At 39.7% G+C, this 17,183-nt stretch overlaps 3 protein-coding genes across 4 annotated transcripts; 2 read left to right on the forward strand and 1 right to left on the reverse strand.

Annotated features, from left to right (window-relative positions):
- The first annotated feature begins 3,176 nt into the window (after positions 1-3,176).
- On the forward strand, positions 3,177-8,071 carry LOC133904827 (uncharacterized). The gene is made up of 2 exons (XM_062346402.1): positions 3,177-3,503; positions 5,242-8,071. Exons 1-2 carry the CDS (start codon positions 3,497-3,499, stop codon positions 7,347-7,349), a joined length of 2,115 nt encoding a protein of 704 aa, XP_062202386.1. The 5' UTR covers positions 3,177-3,496; the 3' UTR covers positions 7,350-8,071.
- A 1,866-nt stretch (positions 8,072-9,937) lies between these two features.
- Positions 9,938-11,018, forward strand: LOC133905483 (uncharacterized). The gene is made up of 2 exons (XM_062347288.1): positions 9,938-10,195; positions 10,728-11,018. The coding sequence occupies exons 1-2, from the start codon at positions 9,995-9,997 to the stop codon at positions 10,839-10,841; spliced, it is 315 nt and encodes a 104-aa protein (XP_062203272.1). The 5' UTR covers positions 9,938-9,994; the 3' UTR covers positions 10,842-11,018.
- LOC133905482 (probable protein S-acyltransferase 4) lies at positions 11,002-14,770 on the reverse strand. 2 transcript variants are annotated; one of them, XM_062347287.1, is made up of 6 exons: positions 14,420-14,770; positions 13,950-14,147; positions 13,466-13,777; positions 12,508-12,741; positions 11,512-12,022; positions 11,002-11,140 (listed from the first exon to the last, which is right to left on the reverse strand). In XM_062347287.1, the coding sequence occupies exons 1-6, from the start codon at positions 14,531-14,533 to the stop codon at positions 11,094-11,096; spliced, it is 1,416 nt and encodes a 471-aa protein (XP_062203271.1). In that variant the 5' UTR covers positions 14,534-14,770; the 3' UTR covers positions 11,002-11,093. The 2 variants fall into 2 exon arrangements, with proteins under 2 accessions (XP_062203271.1, XP_062203270.1); XM_062347286.1 differs by having other exon boundaries at positions 11,113-12,022.
- Between the last annotated feature and the right edge of the window lie 2,413 nt (positions 14,771-17,183).

A 17,183-nucleotide genomic window follows, 5' to 3' on the forward strand; every position in this document is an offset into this window, starting at 1 on the left:
GTGAGCAATTCAAAGAAATAGATTAAGACAATTTAGATCGAATGCTCAACATATTTTGTGAACAAATTATAATAATTCAAACACAATATCATATCTAGCTGCTACATTTTTTAATAAAAAAACGAGAACAATTTGTGAACAATTTTTCTGTAAGCATTTTCAAAAAAACAAATTGGTTCAGACTCGCAAGTAATTTTGTATACTTTCAAGAGCAAAATACATGCGCATGCCATAAGACTAAAGTATGCAAGTGCAGTTTTTAGATTTTACCATTTATCTTTTCGATATTTTAGCAAACTTCATATTAACTTTTTGGTACTATTAGATCTGAAATTTTGATTGGTTTGCCTGTGCCCCTCTAAACTTGACACACTGACTTCTTGATTAATTTCTTTTCATATCAATTTGTGCATTCGTCTTGTGCTTATGCTTTGACATGAGGAGACCATCAGTTTCAGGCACGCTGAGATTAGAATGTTGCTGGAAAGGAGAAAAAGGCTTTGGAGTTTCGAGGGGGATGATAGCTCTTATCAATAATGTAGTATAGGCCTGAAGTGAAGCATTATGATACAGAGCATGTGACACCCTGTAATATAACAATTTTATTCTACACAAGCAGGTCACTTAGCTATTTACTACCTAGGAGATTCTACGATTTACCACTAAATAACTTGACATATTCCTTATATGTCATGGTTGTGTCGATGACATGTGGGTCTAGATCTCACATGTCATCCTCGTAATGGATGTCATATTAGGGATTAGACGGTTATTCGGTGGCATATCGTGAATTTATCCTTAGTACCCGGACCAAATGCTTTGATCAATAGACAAAGCTCCCCAACTCTCCAGAGATGAGTGAGCACTTTGGACATTATGCCATGATCAAACATCAACTTCCTCAGCCTAATTTGTTAGATAAAGTCCGCTACCATAGTGCATCATCCTCCTTGTGCAGGTTTGGCCAATGTTTGATGATGAAACCATGTTGCATGCTCAGATGTTGGACTTAATCTCCTTATGTGCTAAAGCTATAAATTGCTATTGAGCTGTACGTACCAACCAATTCATCTAAAATCCTAAATTAATAAAAAAATAGACAATTCACTTATATTTCAACCGTTGCTACCTGCGCCATCATAGTTACTCTTAACTGCTAATCTATTATCAGGTGATGTGGTGTTCAGTTAACACAATTTCGACGGGCGCCTTCCGTCCTAGTTTGTATCCATCTACTGCTGGCTTGGTGCTGCTCTTGTGAGGGATCGATGTCCACTACGGACTGCTCAGAAAGCAACAGTATGTGTAGAAAACAACTAGTAGAAGACCATGCTGTGATGCTTGCTTGCATGCGCTTTTAGTTTAGGTCGCCTTTTAGTTAGCATGCATGCAACAAAGCGATCGAGCGTGCCTCCCTTTTGCCATCTCCAATCATGCTGTCTTGGAACGGCATGCGTGTCACCTCTCTGGAGTACACACATCTCCATCGATTCGGTCGCCACATTGGTCAGCTAGCTCAAGTGCCCGTGAAGGAAAGAGTTTTCAGTTCACCCGTATAATTTCCATCATCATTAGGTTGATGAGAACAAGATGCCAGTAGCAGGCACATCAGATAGATATAACAGCTATAGGCAGACTGGAAGAGAGGATGAGGTGATCTTGTCTCCTTACTGAACTAGTGAGTACTACCGTATATTCTATTCCAGTTGTTGAAACTTCAGTCATTTGATGATTCAGTCTAATGTGTGTACATTTGGGAGAAGACAAATACTATATAGCAGCTGCGTGTTTCTTCTCCTAGTTGAAAATGCATGTGCGACTCACTCGATACCTGATATTAGTACAGCTGTACTACTGCTATAGCTACTAGTTGATTGGTGCAAAGATATTAGAATTCTGACATTCTAGTGTGTTTCTGGGATGCTTTCAATCCTCAACAAAACTTATATGGTTGTCCTTTCCATCCGTACATGGAGCCGAGGGGTAAGAGGTAAATAAATTAATGATTTATTACTGAAAAGATTGATCATTTGATTATGATGTCACTTATGTCAATGAAATATGAGATTATTTGAGATAATAACTATGAGCCAAAATAACAAATAAGTCAAATCACTTCTAGCGGTGAAAAAAAATCCCGATCCGTGCTGCTCCTATAAATGGCAACTCTTTATATATGGTTCCTCAACAGCTATAGCCTGTAGCAGCACTTGACATGTGAACATCACATAGACGACGAATGAGAATGTGGTACCTTGCATGGTCGAATTGACAGGAATTTGGCCCTCTTTGGGACCTTGTAATTTTTCCACACCCCTATGACAATTAAACTGTTTCCTATAGAATTCTTACAAGATTTATGTGTTCCAGACACGACCTTAACGTTAACACTTGACCCCAAGTAAAATTGGAAAACTCATAGCCCTTGCTGAAGACTTTCTACATTGCCAGTGATCGACCTTGTGCAAGTATTTTTCTTTTGCTTCTGTATCTTAGAATGTACTACTTTAATGAGCTCCATGCCGGAGGTTGTCCTCATCTCATGAGGAAAAAAAAAGTCTACTGTCTGCATCATTCATAGGTCTAGCAGGCACAGATGCTAATCCCCTGCTAATAATCCATCTCGTCTCAACCAAAACGATGAAGAAAGAGCTAAAGCCCAAAACAGCACAGCGCAGCAGCACACGGTCACAGCACGGCACCCTGAACCTGAGGCCAGAACTGAACGCACAAAAAGGTGAGCGGGTCTAGTAAAACATATGCTTTCGAGCTGGAAACAAATTTTATATGACGCTCACGAGAAAGAACTTAGGATATCTTTATCTACATTAGTCATTCTTAGGTTTACTTGTTTGAACTTCTGTTTTTATTTTTCTAAAAAGATATATTTTTATTTTTTTTATAAGCTGTTTTTGAAAGTAGACTGTTGATTTTTACAATAAATTTTTAATTTCTTAACATATAATTTCTTAAAAAAACTACTTTTAACTAGTTTTTAACTTTTAATTCATTTTCTCACCAGCAACCTTCTAACTTTAAAAAACACTTTTTAACAAATTAGAAATAGTTAAAAACAAACAGCCCTTAATCTAATGACCTGCGTACATTCATATCTATATGATGACAGATATATATTGATAAAAATCTATGCATAAAATCGGACTTTATAAAATTTACTTAGACGGCAGCCAGAGAGGAAAGGAACAACCCCAGCTCAAGCTCTCTGCTCTGCTGTGCTGTTCTCACCACCGGAATTCGGGGATCAGAAGAAACTGAACGGACTCCCGAGGTGTTTTTCTTTATAAAAATTCCATCTTTCTTTCTGCTTTCGTCTGGTGACGGAGGGAGACGCATGTCTTTTCTCGGGGTGGGCCGTCCAGCGACCACGGAGAGCGGAGGCAGTTGGGGCTAGCCATCCTGCCAGTCCACCAGGTGCTCCAATCTAGCACCCGCAGCCGCGAGCCGTGGGGAACGAGGACGACGACCCGGCCTCCTCATGGAAGGTACGAGCTTTCTCTTGCTTTCCTTTCGAGGGTAGATGGTCTCTGTTCTAGATCTGCGCGGGGTCTCCTGACACATAGGATTCAGGCGGCTTTGTTTGGTAGGCAGTTGTTTCTCTTTTTATCTTTAATTTTCTGGGCAAGTTCTTTGTAGTCCAAATTGTAGAATACGTGTATGAATTCTGGGTCGATTGCCTGTGCTGTTCTTGATTTTGCGTTGATTCTTTAAGTGGATATATCGGTAATGATTGGGGACAAAGAGGCAAAGGTTCAATTTTTTCTTTGAGGAGTTATGACTTGTGACCTTTAGGATGCCATTCTGGGATTTGAGCTTTGAATGGCGTGTTTGATTGAAGTCTTGCTCCCAGGAGAGTGCCCGGTTGTTCACACTGGAATTTTTTTGCAGGGACGGGTCTTGTGATGTATTTTTTTCTTGAATTTTGGCTCTTGCTTTGGCGTGGTATAAGACGGAATTGAACTCTTTCACATGATATAGGATGGTTGTGAAGCTTCTGCATTTCATGTTTTATGGGTGATTTGTGTGATAAGATTGTCATTTTAAAGTAGGGAAAATTCAATTTTTAAGACTATGCTACTCATATAGTTTTATACGTGTGGAATTAGTGAACAAAATTAATATATGTATTTTTTTAACAGAGATTAACTCGGCTTATATTGAAAGCCAATAAACAGAGTACAAAACATCAAACAGACGTATAAACAACGAGAGAGCGAGAGAGGGGGGGGGGGGGGGACAGCAGGTACACAGGACAGTTGGGGCTATCAGCACAAACATGAGTTCAAGCATAGCAAGCTATGGGGCGACAGCCCAGGATAACTTATTACACAGACCAGACAACAGCCAGTTACAGGACATACACGTCGGAAGCGAGGTCATCTGCCGGTGCAAGACTTCGCAGCCATTCGCTGACCAGGGAGGAAGCACAGTCCGCCTTGGGTTTGTCATCTTGTTTGAGGAGGAGGCTCCATTCTGCACGAACGACATAGCGAGAGTCAGGACTTCCGAAGGCTTGTTAGGGAACTTCTTCTCAATGGCCATGTTGTTCCTTGTCCTTCGCAAGGCCCAAGCAATTCCTGTTTATATATGTATTTAATAGCAGCAGAACGGAAAGCAATTCCAGTCCTGTGGGTTAGTTTCGAAATGATATTACAGAAATTACCATATGCATGTCACAAGTGCAGTTGAGCTTGCCACTTTTTAGTACTGTAGAAAACAACAACACAGAATGCATTGCACATTTCTGCCACCTAAGTTCTGACCCTTGTGACCAGAATATAGATGAAGTGAAGATTACAAAGTAGGAATGCCAATTCAGTTCATTTAGAATTTAAATCATTTGAGATCTATGAAAGATTGGAAGAGAAGCTGTAGTAGTACGATATTTGAATACGGTAAACAACTATGCATCTCTTGCATCACTAGTCACGTGCAGGGGCAATGATCGCACAATCTTTAGCACTGATAAACCACCATGCAGTAGTGGTTAAACCTAGTGAACAAACTTTGTAAGCTAACTTGAAGATGTCAGTATTTCGTGTCATATGTATGGTTTCATCCTACTGCTGTTATCTTCAGTACCCTGGTGTTTACCTGTTACTTCCTGTTTCTTTATTCAACTTCAATTCTTGAATGTCATGAAGCCCCTCATATTCAATTACTTGAACATCATAGATACAAACTTTACATTTCGTAACTGAGAAACTTGACGGCATTTTGCAGGCCAATCACCTGACCGTATATCAGTTTGTTCAGCACCAAAAAAGTCTAGTACTTCATCACGAGATAGACAGTGCAATTTCTCATCATCTACATGTAAAGATTTCCTCCGGAAGTTTGTGGACAATGAACTTCTGACTTCGAGCCTAGAGGATTGGTTCTCTGGTCACAGTGAAGATTCTGGTTTCAGGAAGCCAGCATTTGATGTTCCTTTTGACCTTACTGAATTACAGAATTTTGATTATGCTCTGGAGGGTGTTACTTTTCGGCAGCTAGTACGGATGCCAAATGCTCTTTATGCATCAACATCTGATGTTTTTGAAGCTACTGCATACCTTGCTTTGGAGGATTTCCTACATGCAGGCATTAAGGGACTGTGGGAAACTTTCTGGGGTCCTGATGAAGCAATGCCTTTCTCAGTTGCCTGTATACACAGCACAAGCCCCAAGTTCTATCCTGCTGAGAAGGCTATTAGCAGTGGAAAACTCGATGGTGTTTGTGCAACAGCTGTGCTGCTGAAGAATTCAAAGCATTCACAAGGAAGATGGGATCATATTGTTGTATTGGCTTTGTTGAGACCTGATATTGGAATGGTTTCCTCACAAAGTGACCAGGAACCATCTCCTGCTATCTTGGGGGAGGCACTGTTCTTTGCCTTGCGTGTTCTACTATCTCGAAGCCTTAGCAGATCCTCCACTGTTCTTCGAAATTCAGATTGTGTTTACTTGCTTCTTGTTGATTCACAGTTTGGAGGAGTGGTAAAGGTCCATGGTGATCTGAACAAGCTGGATTTCAATCTGAACAATGTTTATGACTGTGCTGCTGAATGGATAAAGAATCATGCCAAAATTACAGTTTCTTCTATAGATCGAGTATGGAACAAACTTGGAAATGCTAACTGGGGAGACATTGGGACCCTTCAAGTTCTCCTTGCAATTTTCCACTCAATGATCCAATTTTGTGGAGAACCTAAGTATTCTCTTGATGAACTAGCAACGGAACATAGTTCCCGGCTACAAAGTCGAAGATCAGAAAGACATTTGGTCAACAGACAAGCTAATGGTAATGGTTTGTTTCGATTCCAACAACGAAGTCATTCTCCTGAAATTGTTGAAGTACAGGAGGAAGCAGCTGTTGATGTGAAACCACAAGAAACCTTGAAGCTTGAAATTGGATCAGTTGTATTGATGGAGGATGCTCACTGCCAGAAGGGTTTTCAAATCAATGACATTCTAATGGACAGTGATCCTCCTATTTATACTTCTAGTCCTGTAGAAGAGCCTAGCAAAAACTATTTGTTGTATGTAGGCTCCAGCCCTTCTCATTTAGAGCCGGCATGGGAGGATATGAATTCCTGGTACCAAGTACAAAGGCAGACAAAAGTACTGACTTTGATGAAGCAAAGAGGCATTTCTAGCAGATATATACCACAGATGGTAGCCTCTGGACGCGTTGTCCATCCAGGCCCATGTAACAAGCCTAACTCAAGTGGGAGCTGTGGTCATCCATGGTGCAGTACTCCAATCCTTGTCAAATCACCAGTTGGTGAGACAATTTCAAATCTGATACGTAACGGATTGTTCGGTATTGAGGAGGCTCTGAGATGTTGTCATGACTGTTTATCTGCTCTTGCTGCTGCAGCATCTGCAGGGATCCGTCATGGTGATATCCGGCCAGAGAATGTGATCCGTGTGAGTAATGGTTCAAGGCATCCACATTTTGTACTTATTGGATGGGGTCATGCTATCCTAGAAGATAGGGATCGGCCTGTAATGAATCTGTTCTTCTCATCTACATTTGCGCTCCAGGAAGGCAAGCTATGTGCAGCATCTGACGCTGAAAGTTTAATTTATCTTCTATATTTTTCTTGTGGTGGAGTTTGCCCAGAGCTTGACTCGGTTGAAAGTGCACTTCAATGGAGGGAGACGTCATGGTCGAGGAGAGTTATACAGCAGAAGTTGGGCGATGTCTCAGCGGTGTTGAAAGCCTTTGCGGATTATGTTGACAGCCTTTGCGGGACTCCATACCCAATGGACTATGAGATATGGTTGAGAAGATTGCGAAGAACAATCAATGAAGATCATGGGAAGGAGATCGATGCATCAAATTAATAGTGCAGCACATTTTCTTCCAAATCCAAAATGTGGAAGATCAAGAACGACCACCCCGTTACCTGTTGTTGTTGTTGTAGATAATTTATTTGTGAAAGGTCCATAGCTCATAGTATTGCCCTTCATCTTGCACCATATTAGCAACAAGAGTATTTCCAAAATTGCATTCTGCTGCTGCTATCCTCAACTTGGATCATTGTCACTGTTCACTATTCAGTGGTTTTTCCTTCATCTCTTCACACAAGAATGTAGTATATAGATCATTGAGGATATCAGCAACATGATGTATTTTGTGAATGGCCTTTGGTAAATTGGTGAGCTGTGCTCTGGTTGCCGTCCGAGATTCTGGGTCCATCTTATTCGGTACAGCTGGGCTTATCAATGATTTTTTTTTTCTCTTCACATGGTCAGTGTTTAAACTGTTAAGCGGTAGGTAAATGTGGATCTCGAGTGTGCGGTATAGTCGATCAAGTTTTGGTCATTTTTCTCTTTTTTTGTAATTGCACCAGAATGGATTTGTGATTAGAGGTGGTTTGGCATAGTAGCATTTTGTTTCGAGTTTTGACTAAATTATTTGTTGGGTGCAATGCACCGAGTTTCCTGTAAATGGTGTCTTGCTCAGTTGTTAAAATTCCAATCCTGAAACTGCTGGGTCTTGCTTTTGTTTGATGCTGCTAACTTGCTCCATGCATCAAGAAATGGTTTTCTGATGGTTGTATGAATTTTGTGTGCATCAGAATAAACTGCTGAGTGTTGTACAATCCATGTACCACGTACAATGTCTGCTTCACGTGATTGTTACTTTCAGGGGCTGTGACTTATGTTGATAACAATTTTTAAGCTTTGGATGATGTCAGATTCACTTATTACTCCTACATTCTGTTGTGATGAGTGTATCTGTTTCCCAGTAGTATCTTATTGTTAAGAGAGCTTGTCCAGGTTTTGAACTCGTTGCAGCTTAGCTTCAGTTTGCAGCACTGAAGTACTTCAGGGAGCTGCATACAAACATGAATGCTGTAATGCTTACATCATGATGAAAAGTAAGTTTGTTTTTGTTCGGGCCTTGTACTGGATACAAGTAATTTCGGCTAGTAAATATGGACTTGTCCAAATGCCGATTCTTGTTCAATTTTATGCCTTAGCCGTAATCCGCAGCGATTATAACCATGATTCGAATTATCAGGTTTAAGACGAAAACAGAAGAAGGGTTAGGGTGCTACTGTTACTCAGCTAGTGCTCTCTATGAAACGTTAGGGGATTTATAGAGTTGCTACTTTTTTTATTGGTGTTTCGACAAAATATTATCTTTTTTCACTGATACATGGGACTGTGTCAATAACATATGGGTTAGAATGTCAAATCTTTGAAACAACACTAAATTAGTGGCAAGAAACGCCATCCCCATTTGTCTGCTCGATTCTGGCCGAAGAAGCTGGTTAGGACGGTCTTGCAGCGAGCCACACAGGGGCATGAGCACGAACCGCACCTCCCACTCCACACCCAGTCGTTGCCTTGCCTCCAAGGTTCATAAAAATGTTAAAAACCGCTCGATATTCATAAAAACCGACCAATTCGGTCCGCACTGCATTTTGAATTCGATAAGTTTTCGACTTTGAATTCAAAAAATACAAAAAATATAAAATTTTAAAAATATTAGAGACAATTTTAAGACCTTATGTGAAAAATAATTTTTTTAAAAATGCCGTTTGCATTATATTTCATGTAGAGAAAGTTTGAAAAAAATTATATTGAAATGGACCGTATGAACAAGATGATTTGACCCGTTACATTAAGAAAATGCTTAACATGCAAACACATATTTTTGTGTAAAGTGTATCTTAAAAATATCTTTAAAATTGGTTTTCACTTCATTTAAAGTTTTATTAGTTTCTCCTTAATTTTTACAAAGTTTACCAGCATAAAGTGAACATGTTAAAAAAACACCGTAATTAATTTTTTTCATATCTATCATTATTTTTCCTACATAAAGCATAGAATAATTAAACTAATAGAAATAGTTTTACTAATTTTGGAGGTGTGATGGGTGAGTTATGAATTAATCTAGTTGCAACATATTTACACAATCATGCATGTTAAAAAATTATTTAATGAGTTCATGTATTTTTAAAAGACATAGAATCATGTAAGAAGACTAAAAAAAATTGGTTTCATGATTTTTGAATTAGCAAAGAATTAACAATGTATTTAACTAACTTTAGAAAATATATTTCCTCGTAGAAAATATACAACTTTTTTATGAGTATAAATACTTTTATCATGTAGATCATATTAAAAAAAACCAACCAAATTTGTTTCACCTGATTTGAAACTCAGATAAATTAGTTATCAATTTTATAAGATTAAATTATTTTTTTAACTTTACTAAAATTAGAGAAAAAACTAAGCTGTTTTCGTAGGAAATCAAGCGGCTTTTATCTACAAAGAAAATATTGTCGGTTTTTGGTTGAATTCAAGCTGTTACTAAATATTGAGTCAGATTTTACTTCTGATTTACAAATTTGATCGAATTATCATCAAATTTTAAACGGTTTTCACGATTTCATGAACTTCTGAAAATTGTTGGGTCCTGTTTTCGACCCTCAAACGAATTTGTATACGGCGCTTCACTTGAAGGAGACGGATCGATGGCGCACGCGGCGGCGGTGTACCGGCGGGTGCTCAAGGCGGTGCAGAAGCACGTCGGCGGGGGAGCCTCCAAAAAGCACTTCCGCGACCTCGTCGCCGCCGAGTTCGGCGCCCCCGCCAGCACGGAGGCCAGCGCCAGGGCCAGGCTGCGCCTCGCCGGGGACTACGCATACCTCCTCACTAGCGTCCACCGGCACAAGGTAGGAGCGAGCTTGAGCGCGATGTTTCGATGTGGAGTGTTTCGTTGGTGCATCTGAGAAGGATCCGTGACTTGCTTTAACTTTTTCGAGGGAGGTCATGTGTTTGATGAAATGTCAAAGAAGAGTCTTTTTGTACCCATGTTAGATTGGGTTCCTTGATCTTAGTGTGCTATGCTTTACTTATTACAGGATATGGAATTTAACTATACAAGATCTTATAATTGTGAGAAAATTGTCAGAGGTAATTTTGATATGCAGGCATTGCTATCTGTTGGCTGGCTCAATCCTACTCTGCTGTGGAGTAGTTTGGTTGGTAGTCACACAACGAATAGGATAACAGATTGTGTTATGTGTGTATTCAATTTAATCATAATGAATACTCATTTAACTGCTAATTTCCATTATTTGACCTGATTACATCACTTATTTTACACTAAGCAAGTTATTCACATCGTTTCAGTGATGGCATGATACTGTTACCTTATCATGCACCGTTCACTCCATTAACTCTAGGTCATGTTTGATTGTCCAGGACCTGCTATTCTCATATAATATAGCTGTGGACCGATCTGATGAAATGAAGAAGATACTGAACAAATCTGCTGCCAGTGTAGGCCTCCAGCTTCCAGATATCTACCAGCCGTGAGAGCTTCTTTTCTGCACGTATATGTGACCCATCATACCATCTTTTAGCTATGAGACTGTTTTTTTAGGTCTAGATATGAGACTGTTTCGAATCCCAAATTCTAGTAGTTCTGGAAAGTTTAGCTCGCTAGCTGTACTCTTTTCCAATAATGAGCAATGGCATTGGTTTGTTAATGAAGTCTTATTACATGCTGTATGAATTCTTTTGAATCAATCGCTTCCATGCTGTAACTTGCAGTGCGTCTAAATTCTGTTATACCGTTGGTGTTCCTTTCTGCTGTCCCTTTATATCAAGCTGACCTGGCATTTACAAAGGCAGGAAAGCAATCAATCAATGGAATTACTTTCTTGCTATGTCCACTTTTCTCATCCAAGGTCAACGTGCTCTAGAAACATATAATGCAAAAATTATGAACAATGCCATGGTAGATTTAGAGAATAATTTGGTTTTGGTACACTCTAGATGAAAATATTTGCTGAAGTATGGAATAGTACTACACTTTCTGTTTTCAGTTATCATGTATATTGTAAAGATTCATGTCAATTCACAGATCACAATATCTACAAACAAATTCCTGAATATAAACGAGTAATACAGAGGTCTCAGCTCAAGTCCTTTGCTGATTGGGCAGCTCTATTTGAACTTTTACTTTCTTTAGCATCATACTGACCTGTTCCATCCCCAGATGCCGCGTTAGCTTCTGCAGATATGCTGGCCGAACTTGTATATGAACTACTAATTTCATTCGCATCATCCTTGCTTGTTTCATCTATGCGTGCCGGGGTGGCTCCTGTAGATGTTCCAGCACCTTCATTTCCTTGTGCCCAAACTGAAGGAAAGTGCATTGATTTTTCGTCCTCATTCCTGTTCTTGTCGTCTAAACTATCTTCAAAGGAACCATAGTCTATGTTCTGAAGTACTGTTGGAATCTGCATACCCCCAACAAGTACTTCTTTGTTTCCCATATCTGCATCAATCTTTTCCCTTGGGGTAGTCACATCCAGCCCAATATATGGAGTGTAGAACCCGGCTTCTAATGCACCCTCTTCTAGCCGTGAGCGGAAATTGTTCATTGGAGGAGGTATCTTGGTAAAGAACACTTCTGCAAAGTTTGCTGCAATGCTCTTTCGGTACGGATTGTCTGTCTTGTTGTAATGGTATCTGAAGTTCTCATATGTTGTCTGCAGAATATGTAGTTAGTATCGGTAAAACCTCAGGAGGTTATAAGTACTAATATGAGGCATTGCAAATGTTGGAAAGTCTTATAGGACTCTGCAGACTGTAAAAACATTTCATTTTGGATATTATAATAGGGAATTCGAATCAACAATACATGTTCTAACAAAAACATTTTTTATTTCTTTCTTTTCTTTGTGTATGTTCCTTGTAAAGTGTTTGAATAAAATATTGAATAGAGATCACCCCCATTCCAAAAAACAAACCCAATCGAAATATTTGGTTAATGCAAATTCCTGTTGCTTCTACTAGATCTACCAGTACCAGAGCAAGGAATCATCTTAGTCTGTGGAGCTGCTATTTCAAGAGACTTAAAAACAGTCGTAGTAAATTGTATATCCAGTCAAATGCATTACTCAAATTCTGGTATAAGAGAATCGGAATTTGTAACAATATTCTAAAAAAATGCAACAGAAGGAAGTAAAACCACCTGATTAGTACTGATTAGATAGAGATGAAATACTGTGAGGCCACCAACAAACCAAACAACAATGGAAGTATAGATGATTAGCGCAAAAGAGTACGCTTCTTTGCGCAAGGCCTTCCAGATAGTGTCACTATTTTCTTCCATTTGGCTGTAGACATTCAGCCATGAAAAAATAAAGACGAATATGCACAGGAAAGTCGATGTTGCTATGAACAGAAAGAAGAAGCGGTAGTTCCTCTGCAAAGAGCATGGAAAAAAGGTGATTATTTTAGGCCAATGTCAACTTTTTAAAAATGCAAATATCAATGTGACTTAGACTGTTTATTCGAAAGATATTGTTGCATTTCTGAACTATGAAATCTGGATTATGCTTGACTAATGACTAATCAGTTTCTGATGCAAACTGTTTGATTGATTGGATCTTAAACTCTTCATTGTGAGAAAAGATAGTAGGGCTATATCCTTGAAGCCTCAAAATTCAGGTGGTCAGAGATATGTTAGGTGTGCTTCAGTACTTCTGAAAGTATGGAACTTCACTATCCTAGTTAGGTGTCTAATCTGATTACCTAATCCTGCCAGAGTTAACAACTTTCCCTCGGGATTTTGTGAAAAAACAAGCTGCCAGTAACTGTTTGGTCTAACTAAAGCTATATACATAAGTCCAAATTGCTTGCTAAGCTCTGTTGATTCAGGAATAATTTAAATTAGGCAAATATAAGAGGCAATTAAAGGAAATTAGGCTAGTTTTGACCCTTGTGAAGGAAAAAAACCTTTGACCTTACCCGTTGTTGTCTCTTATTGAAATCAAAGGTCATTCCACACTACTTATTTATACTCTAATAGTCTAATCTCTGTTTGATATAATGATATGCGTAATAGCAGTGAAAAAAGTAATAACTGAATGTGGTCGTTGACTGGAGGTCTGAAGCTAGAATTTCAGAATCATTAGTTCCTTACTTACAAGTCCGATGCACTGACCAACCCATGGGCAGTGGTGGTCAAACTTCTGGACGCAGTTATCGCAGATGGAGCAGTGCGAGGATCGTGGCTGGCGGTACCTTAGGCAGGTCTCGCAAAACTTCACCTTCACCGCGAAGCCATTTACAATGACGTCTTTTGTTCGACGGAACCTCATCCGTGGTGTTCTCCCATTGCTCCAGTCCATCGACGGTGTGCTGGTGCCAAGCAATTCATCAGCTTCAGGAGGTGCTCTTGTGTTCCTTGGTACTATTCCTGGGTCTCTGGCAGATGTCATGAAGAGGAAGACCATGTCCTGCATTTGCAATTGGAATTTTTAATCCTGAAGTCCTGGATCATCACAGGTTCAGATATTAAGGCTTAAATCGTTGTGGAATTCATGATGATTGCTGGGGACGACAATAGAGATGACAAAGGTGCCGCTCAAAGATACGCAGTTGCAATTTGATGGCATCATGGATACTGACCATAATTGTTGTGAGGATCACTATCAATACTGCTGCCCAATGCATATGATGTTGTCCAGTGGTGTGCTCCTGCGAGTGGTAGAATTTGGATTTCATCTGGTAGCAGAAGATGACGGTTGGACCGATGATGAGGAACATCGTAAGCAGCAGTGATGCCACATCTGGTCCAAGTATCAGCCGCCCACCACACAGGAATACCTACAGATTAAGCAAGATGTATGTCAGTAAATTTCGCTCTCTTGCTGGTAAGAACTTTGAGGCTTTAAGAATTCTCATAATATTTGAAGCCCATGTATCTATCTGGAGTTTTACAGATGACTCATGGCATGAAGCTTTTTCCTGAAGAGCAAATTGCTGGAGATGACAAGGCTATGTAATGCCGTGGCTGTGCTAACATGTTGGTTAAACCACGCAGGTGAGGCGGAAATGAAGAAGATGATGAGGTGAATTGAGCAGGCGTGCGTACGTACGTTGTTTCCCTTCCAAGCTTGGTAGAGCCTCCTGGGCTTGGCCTCCAGGTGCTGCAGTGTCTCATCAACCTCTGGCTTCATGATCATCTTGTCTTCTCCTCGCCGCTGCTGCATGAAGCTATTTTGGCCTCCTCTCTTGAGTCATGGCACGATGATGATGAGGGGCAAATCTGTGCCTGCTTTGGTTTGAACGGGTGTGCAGAGCAGAAGCATTGTTGTTGCCGTAGGAGGAGAACAGATCATTGGGACACTCTCACAGCATTCATGTACCAACTGGATTTCCCTTTTCAATTTATGGAGCCTCCAAGGACAATGGACATGGACAGGAGAAGTGATGCCTAGCTGCTGTGAGCATACATGCATGGGGATTAGGGTGCTTGATTTTGTCATGTCCTGTTGTTTAGGTTAGGTTATGTTAGGCTAGGTTAGGTGTGTGTTGACAAATGACAGCGCGGCCATCCCAGTTATACCCTTCCTGCCTCGGTCCCCGGCTTTGCACATGTAACACAAAGCTGTCCTCTCTCTATCTCTACACTTTGTTTGGTTTACTGGCTGTTTGGAGAGGGATTATGGAGATTGGATGGAGTAGAATCATCCTAGGATCACGTGTCGATGCTGGGTTAACATCAAGGAAGAATATGCATGGTTTAATTTGCTTTGTTCCAGATTTCTTGGGGATCGGTTTACTCACGGTCAATGATGATGGCCATATTGGTGTAGCTTAGTTTGAAGCAAATATGGAAGCAAGTCGCCAGCAGACGTGTGTGCTTGCGAGTCACCGTCGTCGTTTGAAGCAAAGACCGCTGCTTGTTTTCCTGCGACCGTCCTCACTCCACGGTAAAAATTCAAAATTAGACAATATATATAAACGTATTTGTCAAAATAGATAATATATAGTTGTATTTATTAACTTAGCATCCAAATTCAGCGTATATTATACCGTCGTGTATCGAAAAAGCTATTTTCGACACACGGTATGCAAAATACGGTATTGTTATCCATATTCGGCACACCGTGTGCAGAAAATGGACGTGTGCCGAATACGGGTAATAATACCGTATTCGGCACACGTATGCCGAAAAACACTTTTTCTATACCAATATGACCGTGTATCGGAAAAGCAGACGTAATATGATTGTGTACCAAAAATGGCTTTTTCGGCACACGGTGTGCCGAATACAGCACTATTGCCCGTATTCGGCACACCGTGTGCCGAATACAGTCTATTTTCGGTATACGATGTGACGAATATAGACAACAGTACCGAATACGGATGCTAAATTAATAAATACGACTATATATTATCTATTTTGATAAATATATTTAGATATGTTGTCTAATTTTAAATTTTTACCTCATTTCTCGGAAGAAGAAAGAGGGCCTAAGGGCAGGATGAGCAACTTAGGTTCAGGCTCAGCTGGGCCGCACAAGCAGAAGGGGATCTAGCTAAAAATTGAGCGAGGACATATCAGTAGCGAAGACTTTTAACTTTACGAAAAATAATTAAGTTTAGTGAAAACAAGAAATTAAACGAGACATGTACTCTCGCTCCCTATACGCTAGTAGCGCGGTCTTTGTAACTTAAAAAAATAATTAAGTCTATTAAAAATAAGAAATTAAGCGAGGCCTGTACCCTCGCTCCCTGTACGCTGGGTCTGCCCATACGCACCAATTAGAGCCCTTTGTTTGTGTATGACTTTGTCAACGTGGTCGGACCAATCCAATTGCTCATGCTCCAACCAAGGTGGGTCCCTGGGATCTTCTGCGAACCCAAAGTAAGATTAGAAGACTCCGGCAATATTTTAAGGGCTGGTCCAAGAATGAGCGTGGTAAAATAAAGGAGAAAGAGGAATTAACTAAGAAGATAAGATGGATTAGATAAGAAAGTTGAAAGTGTTTTATTGCCACCACATGAGATAGATATGTTGGGTTGTTTTAAGGAGAGGCTCGCACACATCTTGAGAGAGAAGAAGAGATAGCATGATTCCAGCATTCGAAAACAACTAAGCTGTTACACGGCAATAGGAATATGATATACTTTCAGCTTATAGTGAATAGAAAACATAGAAAAACATGTATGTTCTAGCTGGAACATGATAACAACATAATTGAAGGGGATTATGTTCCATTGTTATTGCAAGGGTTTTATTTCCCAAAACACGATTTTATAATTTTTCAAAACACCTGATAAAACTCAGCTAGAATATTCCAATGCCTTTGTGCAATCAAATTAGCTTTTATGATTTCCAAAAACACCTGATAAAACTTAGCTAGGAAGTCATCTAATCTAGGAGCTTTTATTATGTTCCATGTGAAATACAACCTCTTTGTGATAACAACATAATCATTTTCCATAGTGGTAAAAAATCTATGGATTGCCCCCCACACCCATCGAGTCTCGATGATTATGTTCCATTATTATACTGGAGTTGTATCCCATCTAGTGGAGGATGGCCTCTTAATTTTACAACGCTTCCAAAAATAGCAAGTAGCTAGTCTTGATCAACTGTGTGTTAAGCAGTCTAGCTATGTACATGTCCTTTTTTAGATCCCAAGAGGCCTTCTTAAAAAGTTAGACTATTATAGATCTAAATTTTTTTGATAGAGTGATGGACACAAGAAAAATATAGATTGGCAAAATGGAAGATCTAATGCAGACCCAAGGATCAAGATAGCTTGGGAATCCAAGACCTTGATATCCAAAATAAATGATTACTCATCAAATGGTTGTTCAAATTCATAAATGAGAATGTGATTTGGCAAC

This window comes from Phragmites australis, chromosome 22 (assembly GCF_958298935.1).
Source record: "Phragmites australis chromosome 22, lpPhrAust1.1, whole genome shotgun sequence".
Lineage (NCBI taxonomy): Eukaryota > Viridiplantae > Streptophyta > Magnoliopsida > Poales > Poaceae > Phragmites > Phragmites australis.